This window comes from Ruditapes philippinarum, unplaced genomic scaffold (genome assembly GCF_026571515.1).
Source record: "Ruditapes philippinarum isolate M1 unplaced genomic scaffold, ASM2657151v2 ctg5879_1_1_1_1, whole genome shotgun sequence".
Taxonomy (NCBI): Eukaryota; Metazoa; Mollusca; class Bivalvia; order Venerida; family Veneridae; genus Ruditapes; species Ruditapes philippinarum.
Genome location: NW_026859515.1, coordinates 93,474 through 113,555, shown reverse-complemented (window position 1 = coordinate 113,555; position 20,082 = coordinate 93,474). Strand labels below are relative to the sequence as shown.

General features: G+C 33.0%; 2 protein-coding genes across 2 annotated transcripts in view; both read right to left on the bottom strand.

Moving 5' to 3' along the window:
* Positions 1 to 4,217: 4,217 nt before the first annotated feature.
* On the bottom strand, positions 4,218 to 10,292 carry LOC132756781 (leucine-rich repeat-containing protein 74B-like; the record flags this gene model as incomplete). The annotated part of the gene is given in 9 exon segments (XM_060747918.1): positions 4,218 to 4,397; positions 4,980 to 5,060; positions 5,702 to 5,797; positions 6,408 to 6,602; positions 7,089 to 7,256; positions 7,576 to 7,625; positions 8,859 to 8,952; positions 9,981 to 10,088; positions 10,239 to 10,292. Coding segments are annotated over 9 exon segments (1,026 nt in total), but the record flags the coding sequence as incomplete, so codon positions are not given.
* The window catches only part of LOC132756780 (leucine-rich repeat-containing protein 45-like), a 28,090-nt gene continuing 18,109 nt past the window's right edge, over positions 10,102 to 20,082 (bottom strand). Inside the window, exons 6-13 of the mRNA XM_060747917.1 lie at positions 15,043 to 15,090; positions 14,556 to 14,723; positions 14,058 to 14,249; positions 13,261 to 13,338; positions 12,614 to 12,694; positions 11,648 to 11,785; positions 10,947 to 11,032; positions 10,102 to 10,687 (exon numbers count right to left, since the gene is read on the bottom strand). Of these exons, the coding sequence (XP_060603900.1) occupies positions 10,324 to 10,687; positions 10,947 to 11,032; positions 11,648 to 11,785; positions 12,614 to 12,694; positions 13,261 to 13,338; positions 14,058 to 14,249; positions 14,556 to 14,723; positions 15,043 to 15,090 (1,155 nt within the window). The 3' untranslated portion in view covers positions 10,102 to 10,323. The remainder of the gene's footprint in view (positions 10,688 to 10,946; positions 11,033 to 11,647; positions 11,786 to 12,613; positions 12,695 to 13,260; positions 13,339 to 14,057; positions 14,250 to 14,555; positions 14,724 to 15,042; positions 15,091 to 20,082) is intronic.

Genomic DNA, 20,082 nt, shown 5'->3' with positions numbered 1-20,082 from the left:
TTGGACAAAACAACGGATATGACAAAACTCAGACTTTGTTATTTATAGACAGATTTGGTTCATACTTTGACATAAACTGCATGTAGCACTCACCCATAATATTGAGGTATTCATATTTACCTATGACCTTTGAAGGACCATCACATTAGTAATAACAAAATGTTTGAGCATGGTCCCCGCTTGCTGTGTCTCTTGTTGAGGTCAAAATAAAAACGTTTTTATTCAGTTGAGCGATACAGAGCCATCATAGCCCTCTTGTTTATAGCTTAAAATCATTGTTGTTATTGTTAGTAAGTTTGAACTCTTTTTATATTTTAGCCACACAAATCCAGCGACTCCGATGTACAGGGCCAGCTTCTACGTGATATTTTTAAAGCAAATATTTCCTTGCGGTGTGAACTGAAATGATGAACTGTATCAATGCAATTCACAGATAAAAGTGTCTCAGTGAATTATCATGGAAGAAAAATAAAAACACTGTACTTAACTGGATTATGACTGAAAGTATAAAACAAAACTCTTCAAAAATGTGGCCAAGGTCATAAAATTATGGATTACAAGGTTAATTTTATTTGAAAATGATACTTAGTTCAAATATTTAGTTGGACATACCATGTTATGTTTTCAATTCAGACTTGACAGTAAGGTTCTTGTTTACCCTTAATGTTTATATATCAGTGAAAAGTGTTGTACATACAGATGCTTAACTAGGGACATATTTTCCTTTTTTGATATTGTAATGATCTAATTTGTGATTGAATGATAGATTAAGTTACAAAATGCATAGCAAATGTTTGATATTTAAGCTTCCTGGAGTAGTTTACAGATTCACATGCTGTTAGTTATCGGTTTCTCTACTTGTTATAGAGTTTGTAAGCGAACAGCATGAATCCTGATCAGACTGCGCGGATGCAAACCCATTATGTTGGTTTTGTCATGACGCAGCTCCTATAACTTTTAAACCATGAACATTTTTTATAAATAACTTGGCACAAGTGATCACCATAATTAGACTATGTGCAATAATGAGTGTAATAATTATGTTGGTTTCGCAAAGTTGGAGGTCACACTTACAGGTCAAAGTTAAAAGAAATGTTTGTGTCCCTCCATAACTTTTAAACCGCTAAACATTTTTTGAAATAATCAGGCATAAGTAATCACTATTTTGATTTAGCTGTCCTTCAGTCTGCCTTGTAGAAGTGAGAAGATTAGCTTCAATACAGTTTGTATAATGTACAAAATCACATGTGAATAGTACCATCTATAACCTTGTGAGAACAGGATTCTTTTGTTTGCAGCTCTAATTCTAACTACTGGATAGGTATGAACATAAATTTGCTCGTGTCAAAACATGTTTTGTTCTAATAAAATAGATTATAAGAAAAGTGTGTTGTTGTTTTTATATGCCTGAAAGAATGTTATACCCCTGGCATACGTCCGCCGTCTGTCCGTTAGCAATTTGGTTTTCGGAGCATAACTTAAGTTCCATTTGGCCCACAATATTCAAACTTCATAGGATGATTGTCCATATTGGGTAGAAGACCCCTATTGATTTTGGGGTCACAGGGTCAAGGTCACTATATCCTTAAAACTGAAAACAGTTTCTGAAGCATAACTTGAGATCAATTTGGCCCAAAGTGTTCAACATTCATAGGATGATTGTCCATATTGGATAGAAGACCCCTATTGATTTTGGGGTCAAAGGTCAAGGTCACTTTCTGTATCACCTTTCAACTGAAAACAGTTTCTGGAGCTTAAGTAAAGTTCCATTTGGCCCACAGTGTTCAAACTTCATAGTATGATTGTCCATACAGGGTAGAAGACCCCTATTGATTTTGGGGTCACAAGGTAAAAGACCAAGGTCACTATCACCTTAAAACTGAAAACAGATTCTGGAGCATAACTTAAATTCCATTTGGCCCACAATATTCAAACTTTATAGGATGATTGTTCATATTGGGTAGAAGACCCCTATTGATTTTGGGGTCACAAGGTCAAAGGTCAAGGTCATTATTACTTTAAAACTGAAAACAGTTTCCAGAACATAACTTAAATTCCATTTGGCCCACAGTGTTAAACTTCATAGGATGATTGTCTATATTAGGTAGAATTCCCTTATTGATTTTGGGGTCACAACGTCAAAGTTCAAGGTCACTATTACCTTAAAACTGAAAACAGTTTCCGGAGCATAAATTAAGTTCCATTTGGCCCACAATATTCACACTTCATTAGATGATTGCTATTTGAAGGAGGTAATACTTCATTTAATTCCCATGTCTTACAAATGCTTCGTCCTTACACAAAAAAACACTTTCTGGCCTAGCAGTGGTCTTGTTTCTATTTTTAACGTCGTGATTTTTAAGTCTATTCAGGTTAACAAACAAGTGGCACCAATGTGGATACATTTGTATTCCCTTACAATCTTTATTGTGACATTTGTTGGTATTTGTCTTGCAGTATCTTTTGTGAGATACAGAGGTATGGCACGTATATGTCAAAAACTGATAAAAGTTTGGGTTCAACGCCCGTTTTCAACAGTAATTTCAGCATAGTAACTGCTCCAGCTAGCGCCATACTAACAACTTGCCATCATGGCCTGGACTATCAAAACACATTTTGAGGTGCTTTAGTTGACAACCACCATACTGTAATTAATAGACCACATTGGTGGCTTAATGAGAAGGGAAGCATGAATCTGGAGGCGTGCTGCTTTAAGACCAACTCGATAAAAAGGCAACTTTTTAAAAGTCTCTTTAAATAGATTTGTGCCAGTTAATCCCCAAAATTAAGACACCACACATACCAATTTTGACTAGTCCCAGAATTGGTCTTCAAAGAGAGTTATCATTGTAGTTGGTCATTAATATAAATTAATTAAGGCTTAAAGTAAACATATGATTTCACTTCTTTTTAAACATTTCCCGCTGTTGAGTAACGAAAATCCTCAGTCTCTATAATATGGGATGTATTCCCAGTAAAATTGACGACTAGGCACGTAAATTGAATTTTCTGGACGAATTATTGGTACGATTAACCATTACTAGATGTCCTTTAAACGTTCATCTATTCCGACGAGAGACATGTGGGTACTAAAAAGTACCGTATATGTCGGTTTAAGAAAATGCGTTATTTTTCGGGTCTTAAAAAGAACATTCTGTAGTTTCCAATAGAATTTTAGTAATGAAATTAATTAATTTTGGACATTTATATAGAAACACATGTTTATAATGGGAGACTGTCCTAGTTGACGTGAGAGGACAGATAAACTTTTTCAAAAGTTTTAATGTTTATTTTAGAGGTTTAACCTCTCTCTGATGAAACTGTGTTAGTTACGAGTGTATACCCCATCAGGTCTTTGACGTGCACGCGTGTTGTGTGTGTGAGACATATTGAGGTAAGATCCCGTTAAATAACCTCTCTGTGATGGACCGGCATTAGTAGCGTGTGTATACCCCACCAGGTCTGTGTCATGCACAAGTGTTGTGTGTGTGACATACTGAGGTAACAACCCGTTAGATAACCTCTCTGTGATGGAACTGCGATAGTTGAGTGTGTGTGGACCTCACTTGGTAATCAACATGCACATGTGTTGTGTGTGGTGCAGGCCGAGGTAAGGGCCACAGTATGTATGCGATGTACGTATATTTAAAAAGTTGAGATACGTTTAAACAAAAGTGATTACATAAATACGGTTTAAAATTGTAGCCGAACTATGGTTTTAGAAGTAGAATACCTTTATTATAAAGGGTAGACCTCAGGATGTATGTACAGAATAAGATACCTCTCAATGTTGGGAAGACCGGTATGTGTGCGTGCGTGAGTGCGTGTGTGTGTGTGTGCTAAGATCAACACTAAAGAGTGACGTTTACAAAACATAGTTGTCAACAAAATCCAACCACAGTCACGGTCCAACTCACAGGTACCCAGCAGGGCCCCGACTCAACAGTAGGGAAGGTACTAAGAGCGGGGCATGGAAGAAGGCATACCAGTTTATGATTAAGTTTCATTACCAAATATTGTTTACAAATTACTAAATCCAACTAAATTTATCCATTTCCATTTAATACATCTGCAGAGAAAATCAATCGAAATTACTTGAGAAAACAAAAACAAAAAAATTAACCAAAAAAATCTACAATAAATTACATGCGGAAATTTGTTTACTTGAGCAATGGGTTTTATTCTTATAAATAGTAATGTTAATGGCCCCCTATTACCCTAAGTCCTGTCTTTATTTCATCGTGATCAAGTGTTTTACTCCCATCTTTATCAAACGCAGCAAAAAGGTCAAGCAGACGAAATCCCATCAGTTTACCAAACTCCATGATTACAAGTGTAGGATTTTCGTCCATCAAAGTAAGTTCATCTTCATCAGCACTTTTATCACGGCCTTGTACCTACAAACAAAACTGTACTTAATCCGTTTTATGCCTAAATGTCAAATTTTGAATATGAAGACATTTCTATCAAAGACAAGAAAACAATATGTGAGATCAACGACTGGGCTTGTTTGAGCCTGTTTTCAAAGCTGCCATGGCAAGTGTTGTAAGCGTACTCAATATACCTCTTCAGCACCGACAGCACTCATGTAATAAAATCATACCGGTTTAACTATCCAAAATGAGCAGAAAAGCTTAAAGTTTCAAATGAATGTTTGAAGTTAGGGTGCACCTATTCTACACTTTGCATTTATCTTTGTGAATATATGTAGCATTCAACAGGCAAAATTCTGAAAAAAAGGAGATCTAAACTAAAGTTTGAAAGTAGCAATAGCAAACTTGGTTTGACCGATTCTGTTCACGAGAGACAATGGACAGTACCCCATATCTCAGTGTGAACGGTTACTACCATCAAATAAATGAAAATTGCGAACTCTGTTTGATTAAGTATTGACGCAATTCACTCATCCTGTCATATTGAAATACAGGTGAAATATATATGTTCTTGTGGAAATAGAAAATAATTATGAAATAATATACCTGTCCATAAATGACTCTAACGTCTTTTATGGCTTTAACCTGGGCTAGGACATCAACAAATGACGGTTTCACTAATGTATCCTGGAATATGTAAGATTTAAATTACTTTACAAGTTTTGATCTTTTGCGGAGATAATCACTAAACCTTTCCATATCTGCTGTAATGGTTTATGAAAAAAGGATTAAAAATGTATACAGTTAACATGAAAAGGCAAACATAACACTTAAATTAACTTCGTGCCGTCTTATCAAGATGGTAACCGCGGTTCTCTATTAAGTAGGTACATGTATAATGTTTTAAATTTTCCCTGAATATAAATAATTGGTTTGCCCAGATTGAAAGTTTAAAATAAGTAAGTGGTAAGTGTTAACATTTCCAGGTAACTTGACTCTAAGCAGTTAGTAGAACACTAAAAGATCAAGCATTTTTCAATGGAAACGATTTAACTTTGTACAATATCTTTAATAAATGAGCCGCGTCACGCCAAAACCAACATAGTGCGTTTGCGACCAGCATGGACCCAGACCAGCCTGCGCATCCTCGCAGTCTGATCAGGATCCATGCTGTCCGTTTACCGACTCTATTACAAGTAGAGAAACTGATAGCGAACAGCATGGATCCTGATCAGACTGGGCGGATGCGCAGGTTGGTCTGGATCCATGCTGGTCGCAAACGCACTATGTTGGTTTTGTCGTGACGCGGCTCAAATTCATACACTTACACTTATATCCAACTCTCTTATTCCGGTTGTTTTGTTGTCTTTTAAGAACTGTATGAGCAACAAAGCGCCTTCAGGAGTTATAGGGTTTTTCCCTATCTGAAAATATTTGAACTTAGGACAATACAAGGTACTTACATTTTCATTCAATGAAATCACAGGATTTTTCTAATAAAGCATTTTATCACAAAGACACAGTTTTTACGCGTTTTAAGCTCCGTCTTCTATTGTTACCATGTTTGTGTAAAGACAATTTATCTTTGAATTAGGTGCAATTATTTTCAACTAGCTTCGAATTCGAACAAACAAAATTTAACTGTATTTTCAAATTGCATTTCGTTCTAATAATTTGATCACAATTTTCATGAAATATAATATATATCCATGAAATTTCGGCATTTCATAAATTATATCTTTATACGGTTTCATATTAATATCTAGATGAGACAAATCTTTCGTACGAAACTGTATGTATGTGACTGAATGAAAATACTTCACTCATTGTTAAAGAAAAATTAATTTGACAATATGTAAAATTTATCTGTACCAGTACGCAATACTAGCAATATCGGTTGTCGTTTCGGCGGTCCTCGAGTGCGTTCTGTGGACGCCACTTTCCATTGTTGAGTGTGGTATTTATATGTTACGTCCAGGGTTAAAAGTCTAAGATAAATGTTTTCTTATCTTGAGGCAAGTCTAACTTACTTACTCGTAATATTTCAAGAGTGGAATTTTTCTTCAATCCAACCAAGAGTTTTTCTAAGCATTCTTTACTGATTCTATTACACGTGACATCCAGCTCAAGTAAAGTGTTGTTCCTTTCTAGCGCACGTGCTAATGCTTGACATCCGTCGATGAAAAATCCATTCCATGCCAAATTTATTTTTCTGAGACACGTATTTCCCTGTGATTGAAATCCACAAATAAGTTATTGGGTCTGTGATGAAATGGTCCGAAGAATTTTAGTTGGTATAATAATACCAACATTCCTATTTAATGTTTCAATTATTTCAATTATTATTTCAAATAGTGTTCCATCAAAGATTTGACGCTACAGGCCCCGTGTTCACTGAGAAAAGATCAGGATCAAGTGATCCTGATTTTATTTTTATTGTTTTATGTCACTAAAATTAATATCGTATGAGTTTTAAATACTATCGTGTTTTGACTTCCCGTATTATGCATAAGAACAAAACAGATCTAATTAAGTGCACCTACAACTGAAAACAATTATATGATATCATATATTACTGTTCCTTTCTTGGAAAAAAGTTCAGAATCGTGAAGAACAAAATACGTTCTACCATTACATATATTTTAAAGCCATGAAATTTACATTAATTCCAATATTTAAATCAAATTACTCTAAAAGAAAATACCGAACACTTACCGCAAGACCATCGGCAATGAAGCAAGCACCGTCTCTTCGTAGATGATTCCAGCTTAGGTCAAGAGACAAGATTGTTTCATTTGTAAGAAGAGCTTCCCCGATGACTGCTCCGCCAGCAAAACGTAATTCATTACGGGATAGACCCAAATGTCTCAAGAAAACAGTTTGCTGGAAAATCAGCACAGATAAATGAAAATTCAATAATAACATGTCTTAATCTTATTTGTCAATAGATCATTACGACAGAAAAATATTTAAATATAAAGTTTTGATTTCTTATTCGTAATGCCTTTACTAAAGTTTGAGGTTTACATGTATTTTGGTCATAAATTAAGATGTTTATTCGGAATGTCTTTTTTCTGAATAAGATGATTTCGATAATAAAAGGTGTTAAGATGTAAAAAAATAATACATGTTAATTTACCATTCTTTTATAAGGAATTATTGTACTAGTACCTAATTATAATGTTATCATTGATAAACCTACTTCAAAAAGGGGTCGAATTATCTCTGAGTCACATTCCCTCAAACCATTTCCTGAAAACACCAAAGACGTAGGTAACAAAATGTTTGATAAACTTGTCCTGTCTGGTAAAGCCAACATTATGCGCAATTTTATTGTCAAGTTGAGCTGAATTGACTTATATTAGCTGAATTGACTTTATAATTCAAAAGATTGACCGTTATAATGGTGATTTGCAAATTGGTTGTTACTGGAAAAATTTTAGGATAAAAATATCTATCTGCCTTAAATGTAAAAAACTGCCTTACTCTTTTTATAAATTGAACGTTACAGAAAATTCTAATGCATATTTACAGACGTTTTCTTGCGACACGTGAATTTTGTATCGTTCATGTAAAAAAATGATATAATTGAAAAGAATTATGGCAAATTGTAATCTTATTTTGACATTAACCTGTTCATTCACTTTGTACCCCTGAATGGGCATAATGTAATTTATTATACATCGACAAATACTAGTAATGGATCCTTTTTGTTGTAATAATGTGTGTATTCTAATGAAATGAAAGTTGTCGAGGTCTGTGAAAAATCTTTTATATAAAAGTGATGCTTGATTTCATGAAAAGTAGCGGAATAATTATGATGAATGTTATTATTTACTTCGGATGAATTATGCAGATAATATTTTGTTAAATAATCTATTTATGTACAAAATTGTTGATTTCTTTATACATGTACGCCTATTTTGTCAATATGTTGCTTATTTGTAAATATAATGTTCTCATAGGTCCTTCTGGAATTTACTTGAATAAACTAAAGAGAAATAAAGAATTCCTAAAGAAAGCCAAACAAGACAAAATTGAAAATGTTGCAGGCTCGGTTTGATTGAGCAAGTTACCGCCCACGCCCTCTAGCACCATAGTCTAAAAATCTAAAATGCATGATATATAAAACATTGAGGTTGTGAGGGGTTGTTGTTCATATTGTATATAACTTGTTGCTCGACATATTTGCACTTTATCTCTTTCTGAATATTTAATATAATGAATGTTTTGAAGAAAACTCGTGTTTGCCTAAGATATTGATTTGATGTTTTATAATTTGATGTAATTTTATTTTCAAAAAATAAAGAGGACTGTTATAATTTATTTTGTTTAAATGTGTGTTTATTTTCAAATGTTGGGTAATACATGTGTACATAGTGCGTATATTATAGTCTGACAGGAGCACCATTTGACTAGTGGGGTGGGGTAGAGTGTTAAATTCTGATGTTACTTCATTTTATACATGTTCAAGATATGTCTTACCGGCAATACTAAGATTGTGTATTGTGTCTTGTTCAATGATGATTTCCACAATATATTTTAATCCAAGCACTGTCAGTTTATTGTCTGCTAAACTCTAAAAAAATAGAACGTTCAATAAATATAGAGGATATTGATTGTTTGTGACGAGTAGAGTAGCCAGGAGTGAGAATACTGTTTTTAAAGTTCACAAGATGAAATAAAATTACATCTTGCACAACAAACAAACAAATTTTCTTTTTATTTTATGCTTATAAACAAGTTTAAATTTCCTTAATATTACCTTGAATATTAAAATCTGTTTTCCCCACTGTTAGTCGAATTTCTCATAAAATACCAGAAGTCTTGGGCTGAAAAAATAAGTTGACAATCAACGTTAAATGGCGGTGATACTATTCATTCTATTCAAATAATATGAATGATCGCATGTTTTAACAATTCTAGTAGGAGAAAAAATCAAACCATCCATCCTTATTTCTGTTACCTACGCGAATTTATATTAAACCTGGCTCTGTGAAATGTAAGCGGCCGCCATTTTTAAAAGTTCTGTATTTCACGGGAGGAAAATAAATGTGTTTGATTCAGAGGAATATATGGAAGGAATTGTATTTCTCAGACTGTAAAAATGAAACAAAAATATAGAGACGATATTTAGTGATTAATAATTTGAATGAATTGAAGTAAGTTTTCTTCTTTTTATTACTTTTGAAATTTCAGGTATTTATCAATTTCAGCTTTGTTTTTCTCTAAACCATGTCAGAGTTGTAAACAGTAGTCTCATCATTGAACAGTGTGAAATTATATTTTGATAATTTTCACTGTGAAATTATCAAATATAATTTTCACGGATAAATCAGTAATCCACTGAAAAGCATAAAATAAAAAGTGATATCCCTACAAATTGAAAAACTAATTTTTGAAAATTCTGTAAATGCAAATTCAAAAGAAAATAATTTCACCAATATTGTCATCAGAAAGTAAGATCTTTCCTGAAAACAAAATAATTGATTTATTTTATGAAAACCAAATAATTCCACTTTGTGGCATTGATTATTTTATCTTTTTTATCCCATTAACACCCTTTTTGCTTATATAATAGAATAATTTCCACTTATTGAATCTTACCAAATTTTGAATAAACGTATTTTCCTTCATAGCATCTGCTATATATTTTGCTCCTAATGGTCCAATGTCATTATCAGAGAGGTCCAGTGTTTCTATTGAGCTGTTGCTCTACAAAATCATGAAAAAGTGCAACATCTTCAACGCTCCCTACAAACAGTATCGGTCCTATAGTGTTCAAAAGGGAAAGTAGCAGTCGTGTTAGAATTGTAAATAGTGAGCGAGGTGGGTAAATTTGATTGCTGTGAATAAAACATGCACCTGTTCAGACTTGATGTATAAACATGTATGTTTAAACCATCTTTTGTTGGTCATCTTTGACTGATTTTCTTTCAAGAAAACATTATCAGTTCATATGTTTCCACTGTTTTATTTTATCGGATAACGTAAGTTGCGCTCCCGTGATTGACGCAGATCGTGTTAGATTGTCTTTATCAATAAAATGTGACAAGGATTCCCTCATTCTCTGCACCAGACTTTGGCTCAATTTTTCAGTAAATTTTGCATCACCTTGTTGGCTTATTACTTTTGTCATCTTTTCGACTTCACGTCGGAATGCAGGATTTCCCGACATTTTCTTTGCCATAAGTCGAGAAAGTTTTATTCTTATGCGACCTATGTCCGTGTCTTCAACATCCATGTCGCTTTCCTGGGTCATGAGAAATTTGCTCATTTTTCGCCTGTGTTCTGCTTGTGCTGCCATTAATTCTCTATAAAATATAAAAAAAATCAATTTGGTATCCATACCATACACTGACAATAAACAATAAAATTTATTAACATTGCTTGTAATTTTTCCTCCCCCTTCAAACTAATTGAACGGGTTAGGCGTTTGTTGTTGGACATTGGAAACGTATTAGAAAAAAGTCTCAAACAGCCGCATTCTCTTATGTTGACCTGTGCTTAAACGTTTAATAGCGTATAATATTTACATAATGTCCATGTTTAAATATTTGCTTTACCACTTACCCGAAGTCTATCTCACCATCACCGTCCACATCAAGCTTTTGTATAAGGATGTCTATACACTCGTCACTCAGTGGAATATTCACCATCTGCAAGAGAAACACTAACAGTAAAAGGTGAAAATTATTAAATAATAATATTATTCATGACTTGGAATTGACGTTTCCATGCTTCACATTTTGGTCTGATAGAGTACTCGATATGTTACAAATACTGAAACTTTAACATACTGGGAAATGAAACTATCAACAAAAATATATATGTTTGTACAAAGATCACAATTAAATTAAGAGTGACGTTTACAGTCGTCAACAAAATCCAGCCCAACTCATGATCGGACTCAAATGTACCCAGCAGGGCACCGACTCAACAGTAGGGAAAGGTACAAAGAGCGGGACATGGAAGAAGGCATACCAATTTAAGATAAAGTTTCATTACCAGACATTCTTTACAAATTACTAAATTTCAACTGCATTTATTCATTTTCACTAATTATATCTGTAAAAATTTCAATAGCAATTATTTGAGAGAGAAAATATGTGATTCTTAGCCAAAAGATGGAGGTAAGATCAAGTTTCCCTTCGATTTTCATCAACGAATGCTTTTTGTACAAAAAGTCATATAATTAATTGCGTGCGGAGATTGATTTACTTGAAGACTGACATGTAATCTTATAAGTAACAATATTAATGATCATGTATTACCCTAAGTCCCGTCTTTATTTCGTCGTGATCAAGTGTTTTACTGCCATCCTTATCAAACGCGGCAAAGAGGTCGAGCAGACGAAATCCCATCAGTTTACCGAACTCCATGATAACTATGGTAGGATTTTCGTCCATCAAAGTAAGTTAATCGTCATCAGCAGTTTGATCTCGACCTTGTACCTACAAACAAAACTTTACTTAATCAGTTTTATTCCTAAATGTCAAATTTTAAATGAAGAAAGTGCTATCAAAGACAGGAACACAATATGTGAGATCAATGAGTCGTTTTTTCAAGCTGTAATGGCATGTGTTGTAAGCGTGCAAAAACAAACTTCCCCCCATCAGCATTGACAGCACTCTTTTGATAAAATCATAAGTGTAAAATAAGTATATTGTAACACGTTGGTAGAACGTCATAATACTTTAAATGAGCATTAAAATATGCAAAAAACTAAAAATGGAGAATAAACATATAGGAAAGTATCCCATGCATTGGGGAATAACCACTTTCGGTGGTGATCTTGCTTTTCACTGACATGGTTTGTGTGCCGTACATAATACACTATGAAGTAAGGTTCATCTATTCTATACTTTGCATTTATCGGTGTTAATATATGAAACCTACTACAAGGCAAGATCCCTCCATAGAAATGAAAACAAAGTTTGAAAGTAACAATAGCAGATTTGGTTTGATTGATTCTCTTCACAAGAGACAATGGGAAGTATATAATCTTTCAGAGTGAACGGTGACTACCATCAGATAAGTGATATTTGATATCCTCTGTTTGATTAAGTGTGTTTGGGGTCCGTCTGGGCTCCTTGCCACTGGTTCTTGTTGCTGGGTCGTTCATTGAACGCCGCCTTTCCTTGTTAATCTTGTTTATCATATTTGACCCAAATCACTCATCCTGCCATATAAATATATATGTTCATGTGGAAATATAAAATTATAATCAAATAAAATACCTGTCCATGAATGACTCTAACGTCTTTAATGGCTTTAACCTGGGAAAGGACATCAATAAATGACGGTTTCACTAATGTATCCTGGAATATGTAAGATTTAAATTACTTTACAAGTTACAAGTTTTGATCTTTTGCGTAGATAATCACTAAACCTTTCCATTTCTGCTGTAATCGTTTGTGAAAAAAAATATTAAAAATTTATACAGTTAACATGAAAAGGCAAACATAACACTTAAATTAACTTCGTGCCGTCTTATCAAGATGGTAACCGCGGTTCTCTATTAAGTAGGTACATGTATAATGTTTTAAATTTTCCCTGAACATAAATAATTGGTTTGCCTAGATTGAAAGTTTTAAATATTTAGCGTGGTAAGTGTTAACATTTCCAGGTAACTTGACTCTTAGCAGTAAGTAGAACACTATAAGATCATGCATTTTTTTCAATGGAAACGATTTAACTTTGTACAATATCTTTAATAAATGAGCCGCGTCACGACAAAACCAACATAGTGCGTTTGCGACCAGCATGGATCCAGACCAGCCTGCGCATCCTCGCAGTCTGATCAGGATCCATGCTGGTCGAAAGCGCACTATGTTGGTTTTGTCGTGACGCGGCTCAAATTCATACACTTATACTAATATCTAACTCTCCGATTCCGGTTGTTTTGTTGTCTTTTAAGAACTGTATGAGCAACAACTTCAGGAGTTATAGGATTTTTTCCTATCTGAAAATATTTGAAATTAGGATTATACAAGGTACGTACATTTTCATTCAATGAAATTGCAGGATATTTTTAATAAAGCATTTTATCACAAAGACACAGTTTTTATGCGTTTTAAGCTCCGTCTTCTTTTGTGACCATGTTTGGGTACAGACATTGTATCTTTGAATAAGGTGCAATAATTTTCAACTAGCGTCCAGCGGGTCTTTTTGTTTGAGATCATGTTCAAGAGTCCGAACGATCCGAGGTATAACAATGTATACCATATAGGCATTTTGCTCACGTGTTCAAGCAAGCGATCCGAATTCGAACATTTAACGGTACTTATAAATTGCATTTCGTTCTAATAACTTGATCACAATTTATATGAAATATAATATATCCATGTTTTTTCGGCATTTCACAAATTATATCTTTATACGGCTTCATATTATAATCTAGATGAAACAAATCTTTCGTACGAATCTGTATGTATGTGACTGAATGAAAATACTTCACTAATCGTTAAAGACAAAATTAATTTGACAATATGTTAAATTTATTTGTACGAGTATGCAATACTAGCAATATCGCTTGCCGTTTCGGTGATCCTGTTTAACTGATTTTTGTCGTGTGCTTCTGTGGACGCAATTTTTCCTTGTTGAGTGTGGTAGTCATATGTTACATCCAGGATCTAAGATAAATATTTTCTTATCTTGAGGTAAGTCTGACATACTTACTCATAATATTTCAAGATTGGAATTTTTCTTCAATCCAACCAAGAGTTTCTCTAAGCATTCTTTACTGATTCTATTACACGTGACATCCAGCTCAAGTAAAATGCTGTTCCTTTCTAGCGCACGTGCTAATGCTTGACATCCGTCGATGAAAAATCCATTCCATGCCAAATTTATTTGTCTGAGACACGTATTTCCCTGTGTTTGAAATCCACAAAATCAAGTAAATTAGGTCTGTGATGAAATTGTCTGAGGAATTTAACTTGTGTGTTTAAAATACTTTCGTGTTTTAATATTTCACGTGTTATGCAAAAGAACAAAACATATATAAAGTGCATCTACTATTTTAATATCTAATTTAAATAAGTGTTATTCCATTTAAAAAGTTCAGACTTATTAAAAATAAAATAGTTTTAGCCACTTATGGTGTTTTAAAGCCATAAAACTGACATTTATTCCAATACTTAAATCATATTACTCTATAAGAAAATACTGCACACTCACCGCAAGACCATCGGCAATGAAGCAAGCACCGTCTCTGCGTAGATGATTCCAGCTTAGGTCAAGAGACAAGATTGTTTCATTTGCAAGCAGAGCTTCCCCGATGACCGCTCCACCAGCAAAACGTAATTCATTACGGGATAGATCCAAATGTCTCAAGAAAACAGTTTGCTGGAAAATCAGCACAGATAAATGAAAATTCCATAATAACATGTCTTAATCTTATTTGTCAATAGATCATTACGACAGAAAAATATTTAAAAATAATGTTTTGATTTCTTATTCGTAATGCCTTTACCAAAGTTTGAGGTTTACATGTATTTTGGTCATAAATTAAGATGTTTATTCAGAATGTCTTTTTCTGAATAAGATGATTTCGATAATAAAAGGTGTTAAGATGTAAAAAAAATAATACATGTTAATTTACCATTCTTTTATAAGGAATTATTGTACTAGTACCTAATTATAATGTTATCATTGATAAACCTACTTCAAAAAGGGGTCGAATTATCTCTGAGTCACATTCCCTCACCATTTCCTGAAAACACCAAAGACGTAGGTTACAAAATGTTTGATAAACTTGTCCTGTCTGGTAAAGCCAACATTATGCTCATTTTTATAGTCAAGTTGAGCTGAATTGACTTATATATTTCAAAAGATTGACTGTTATAATGGTGATTTGCAAACGGGTTGTTACTGGAAAAAATTTAGGATAAAATATCTATCTGCCTTATATGTAAAAAACTGCCTTACTCTTTTTATAAATTGAACATTACAGAAAATTCTAATGCATATTTACAGACGTTTTCTTGCGACACGTTAATTTTTTATCGTTCATGCGAAATTATAATAAAATTGAAAAAAATTATGGCAAATTGTAATCTTACTTTGACATTCACTTGTTCATTTATTATATATCCCTGAATGGGCATAATGTTATTTATTAAACATCGACAAATAATGGATTCTTTTTGTTGTAATAATGTGTCATTATTATTACAAGTTATACATGAATGCACACAAATATCATATGATAATGAATCACATAAGATAAAATACCTTTATCATTTAAGAATAATGCATGTTTACACAAACAAACATGATGTTAAGTTATATGGAAATTGTGAAATAAAGTTTCTATTTTTCAAGAGGATGTTTAAAAAACATCAAATATTTAACTGAACATTTCTGAATACCAAACTTTCTTTAATGTATCTCGCTAAATTAACCAATAAAATTGAAGTTTGCAATAGCTGAGTAAATTTGAACATCGATGGTCTTACATAAACATATTTTATATATATATATTTTACGAATATTATTGTAACAAGGACAAACCAAAATATAATGATATTCATTTTCGATATCAATAGTATTACAGCATTGACAATATCATTCGTTTCGTGATAATGTCTATTATATCTACACGTTTGTATTCTGAGAGACATTCTTATTCTGGAAATATACATTCTTAAACTACGTGGTAAAAAGTCAAGGTAAATTTCATACGATAAATTGGTTTTGCAATTTTTACATAGATCTAAAACATTACAATTTTCAATACTACCATGCCAATTTTGCACATAACTTTCAACAAGTCTTTGTTTAAACATTCCAGGAAATAATTTACCGTCACCTTTATTACTATTTATAAAATCATCAGCAAAACCATATGTATACAATAATCGTTTAACATTTGAGACCCAGTTTTTATATCCATGTTCACAATCAATAACACTTTGTTCGTAAACTTTTTTCATAATTATATTAAGAGTTCGGATCGTTTTACACCAAAGCTTGATAACCTTGACAAAATAAGCAAAATATAATGGCCACCTTCCTACTTCACCATAAACCCCAGCATTATAGACCTTTTTACAATACGATTCTTCCAAAGTAACCGATGTTGCATTTCGCGCATGCGCATTCTGCGTAGGGCAAAAGCGCAGTAAAATTGAGAACAGTGTATGATATACTTTAAGGCTTCAATAGTCGTGATTCCATGTTATGTCAACCAGAAAACAGTTATTTTGGATGACTTAAAGCGGTAAGTACTTAAAACGTTAATTGATATTTATAACAGATTTAATTAATATGCGGGACTAATAATCCAATGGTCAAAAGGCGCACACAAAAGTCGTCTGTTTAAGGTATCATTAGACGACTTTTTCATCTGTTATTAAAATTTAAACAGCAGCGTGTTGAAGATTAAATTTTATTACCCTTGTATTAAATAATATTACACAATGTGTATTGTACACTTCCTTTTGGATTGGCCAGGACCATGTTGCTCTAAAGTTGAGATCTTCTAAAGTTTATTTGTAGATCTGACGATGCTCGAAAGGTCACGGTCATGTAACCTTTTAATCAGCCAATCTGTGGCCGCTTTCGCGTTCACGAAAATGGAACACTTATATTTTCAGTCGTTGGAAACCAGACATGTGTAATGCGATTAACATGATAAAATGACATTACATTTGACAAAAATGACGATGCCCTTCGATACTTTTAAGATAAATGGCATAACTGGATTTAACGTTTTGATACCGAAATTGATAGTCTTGGATATAATTTTTCGCAGAAATTATATTCTAAATGTCTATTTTAATTTTTTCTAAGGCAAATCAATTCACGGATGACATAAATAATTGTCTGTAAGATTTGCTAAAATAACCTTATTCTAAAATCCAAATAGGCTAAAAGTCGAAAATGAGTTGCTGGGAATTAGATCTACATGTTATGCACATAAGAAGATAGGATTTTCCTAAACTTCAGTCAGATTGGCGTTGGACTGTGAACCGGGCGATTCAAGCAATGTACAGGATTGATCATGAAATCTACGGTCATTTGCATTGTGCCACTGCTCTGGCATATAAGGAGAAAAGTAAGGGCATTTAGTACTGGTCAACTGGTTTGCATCCTGCACAGGAATGGCGCGGTGACTCAGCTCTGCTCTCGTGAATTCAATTTGACTTACATTAATTTTGTAAATAAGTTAGAGTGTCTGTGTATGCCATTTGTTACTCAACCAATAGAATGAATAATGACATGTGTAAATTTAAAACTGGAACTGTTTATATGAAATCAAATGTTCGTTATATCTTTATTTGCATTTTTGAAATTTTGTAAATGGGGAAAATAAAGTTATTTCGTTTTTGATAGACAGTGAATATACTTGTTATACTATTAGTGTAAGTTTATTTGAGATTGTTGAGCGAGAGTATTAATTAATATGTTATATGTATAAACTTGGCAAGTTTGTTAGTATAGCAAGGATAATGTAATCGTGACATTTATGTAAACTTTAAACACAATTAATGAACAAAATATGGTAAACAAGATCAACAAGGAAAGGCGGGATTCAATGAACGGCCTAGCATCTTTGACTATACATGTATATGCAAACAACCGCTCATGTCGAACATTAAACTGTTCTATTAACTGATTTATTATATTGTTGTGGGGCGATAGGGTCTTTGGCTTTACACCACAAACCTCTCACCAATATAGGTTTGAAATTTCAGCCATATAAGGGCCATATTCTTTCATGTGAGTCGGCTATTCAGCTAGCTTGTTCTACTCAGGGGCCCGTTTGTGCCTCAAATAATGCACGACGAAGTACCTGTGGTCATTATAGTATTATGTGTAATTAAGCGATGACATGGTGGAGGAGGAGGTGATGATGTATAACTTTAATGCTCATGAAGATGTGATGATGATAATAAAAAATTTAATAATGGAAGTACTGATTATGATAATGATTATATGGTAATAATTATGATTTTATGATGATGGAAGTGATAATGATTTATGACGACGACGAAGACGACGATGATGATAAAGGTGATTATACAGTGATGGTTATTATAATTGTGATGATTATGATTAAGATGAAATGATTTTTCATGATGATGATGATGATGTTGATTATCAGATTTTGATAATAATACTTGAGGTGATAATGATTTAAACGATAACTGACGTAAGTATTTCAATTATGATTGTTATTGAGGTGATGATAATCATATTTTTGATGATAATGATGATAAAAATGATGATGATGATGATGATGATGATAGAAGTGATCATGATTTCAATAATGATGACACTGGAGAAGGTGACGAGCTTGATGGTGAGGAGCGAAAACTATCTTAATAATGCTGATGAAAATCATAGTGATTTCGATTATGATAGTCATGGTAAAGGTTTTGATGACGTTGGTGGTGACGATGATGATGACGATGACGATGATAACGCATTTTGTTTTGATGATTTTCATGATGATGATGATGGACTTGACGATGAGTGTAATGATGATTATGTTGATAACAATGGAATTGATGATTGTAGTGATTTTGTAGTGACTTTTATTATGATAATGATGATGGTCATAATAGACATGACGATGATGATGCAAGTTAACATTTTCTTAGAAGCTACGTTATCTTTCACAATTTCATAACAAGAAGTATTGTTCATCAAAGCGAAGCATCACTTTTGAAATCCAATCATGATGTTGCTGAATATAGTTCCAGGGAGCATTATTCGTTTTGTACTTTACGATATAGCTCTCGGAGATCTCAACACAACAGAGCAATATACAGCAAAACAAAGCGTTGTTCAGGACATATATACTTATCACAGAAAAACAACTTAAGCGCTGATTACTCTTATGCCATTGTTAAAAACAAAAGCCATTTACATATTAACCTCTTGTGTCATCAACGACTAAACTAAATCACGTCACAATATCGCCTGATGATACTGGTGGTTGTCATACACTGATATAATGTGCATTTACTATTTATATTTGCTGACTTTTTAAATGAGCATTTAAGAAGGTAGGCTTTAACATACATTTATTATCTTTGTCTTTTAGAATGTTCTCCGGAAATATATATAATAAATATGTAAATAGGAATGTTCTCCGGAAATATATAATATAAATATATATAAATATAAATATCGATGTAGGTAGTTGCAAGAAAATCGTTATATCTGCATGAATCCTATTATTGTAAATCATAATTCTTTAATGTCAGGTATTGCAAAAATCTACTATTAATTTCAGGGATATCACGATTAAATTGTTAAAAAAATTCCCAGCTATATGGGAGAGCACACGACCAATTATTGATCCAGTCTCAGCTTTAAAATTGTACACATTTAGAGATTGATAGGCTGTTAACGATAATAATGTAATATTTTGTTTAGAACGGTCAAATTATAATTATTAAGTTAAGATGTTCCCGGTCACAACTATCAAAACAGATAATTTGTATTTTGTATGATAAAATAACACATCTTAATCGCATGAATTTTTGTCGATTGATCGATTAAGAAAGGGAAAAAATGGAAAAGGTAAAGAACAGAAGGAACTACACTTTACTTTTAATAGCCTCCGTTTGATATGTTGCTTCCTTTAGTTGAGCCGAGTTAATTTGTATTTTGTAATGATGAAATGGGACATATGTACTCAAAATTCATTGATAATTTGAAATAAGGAAGAACAGTGAAAATGTCCTTTCAC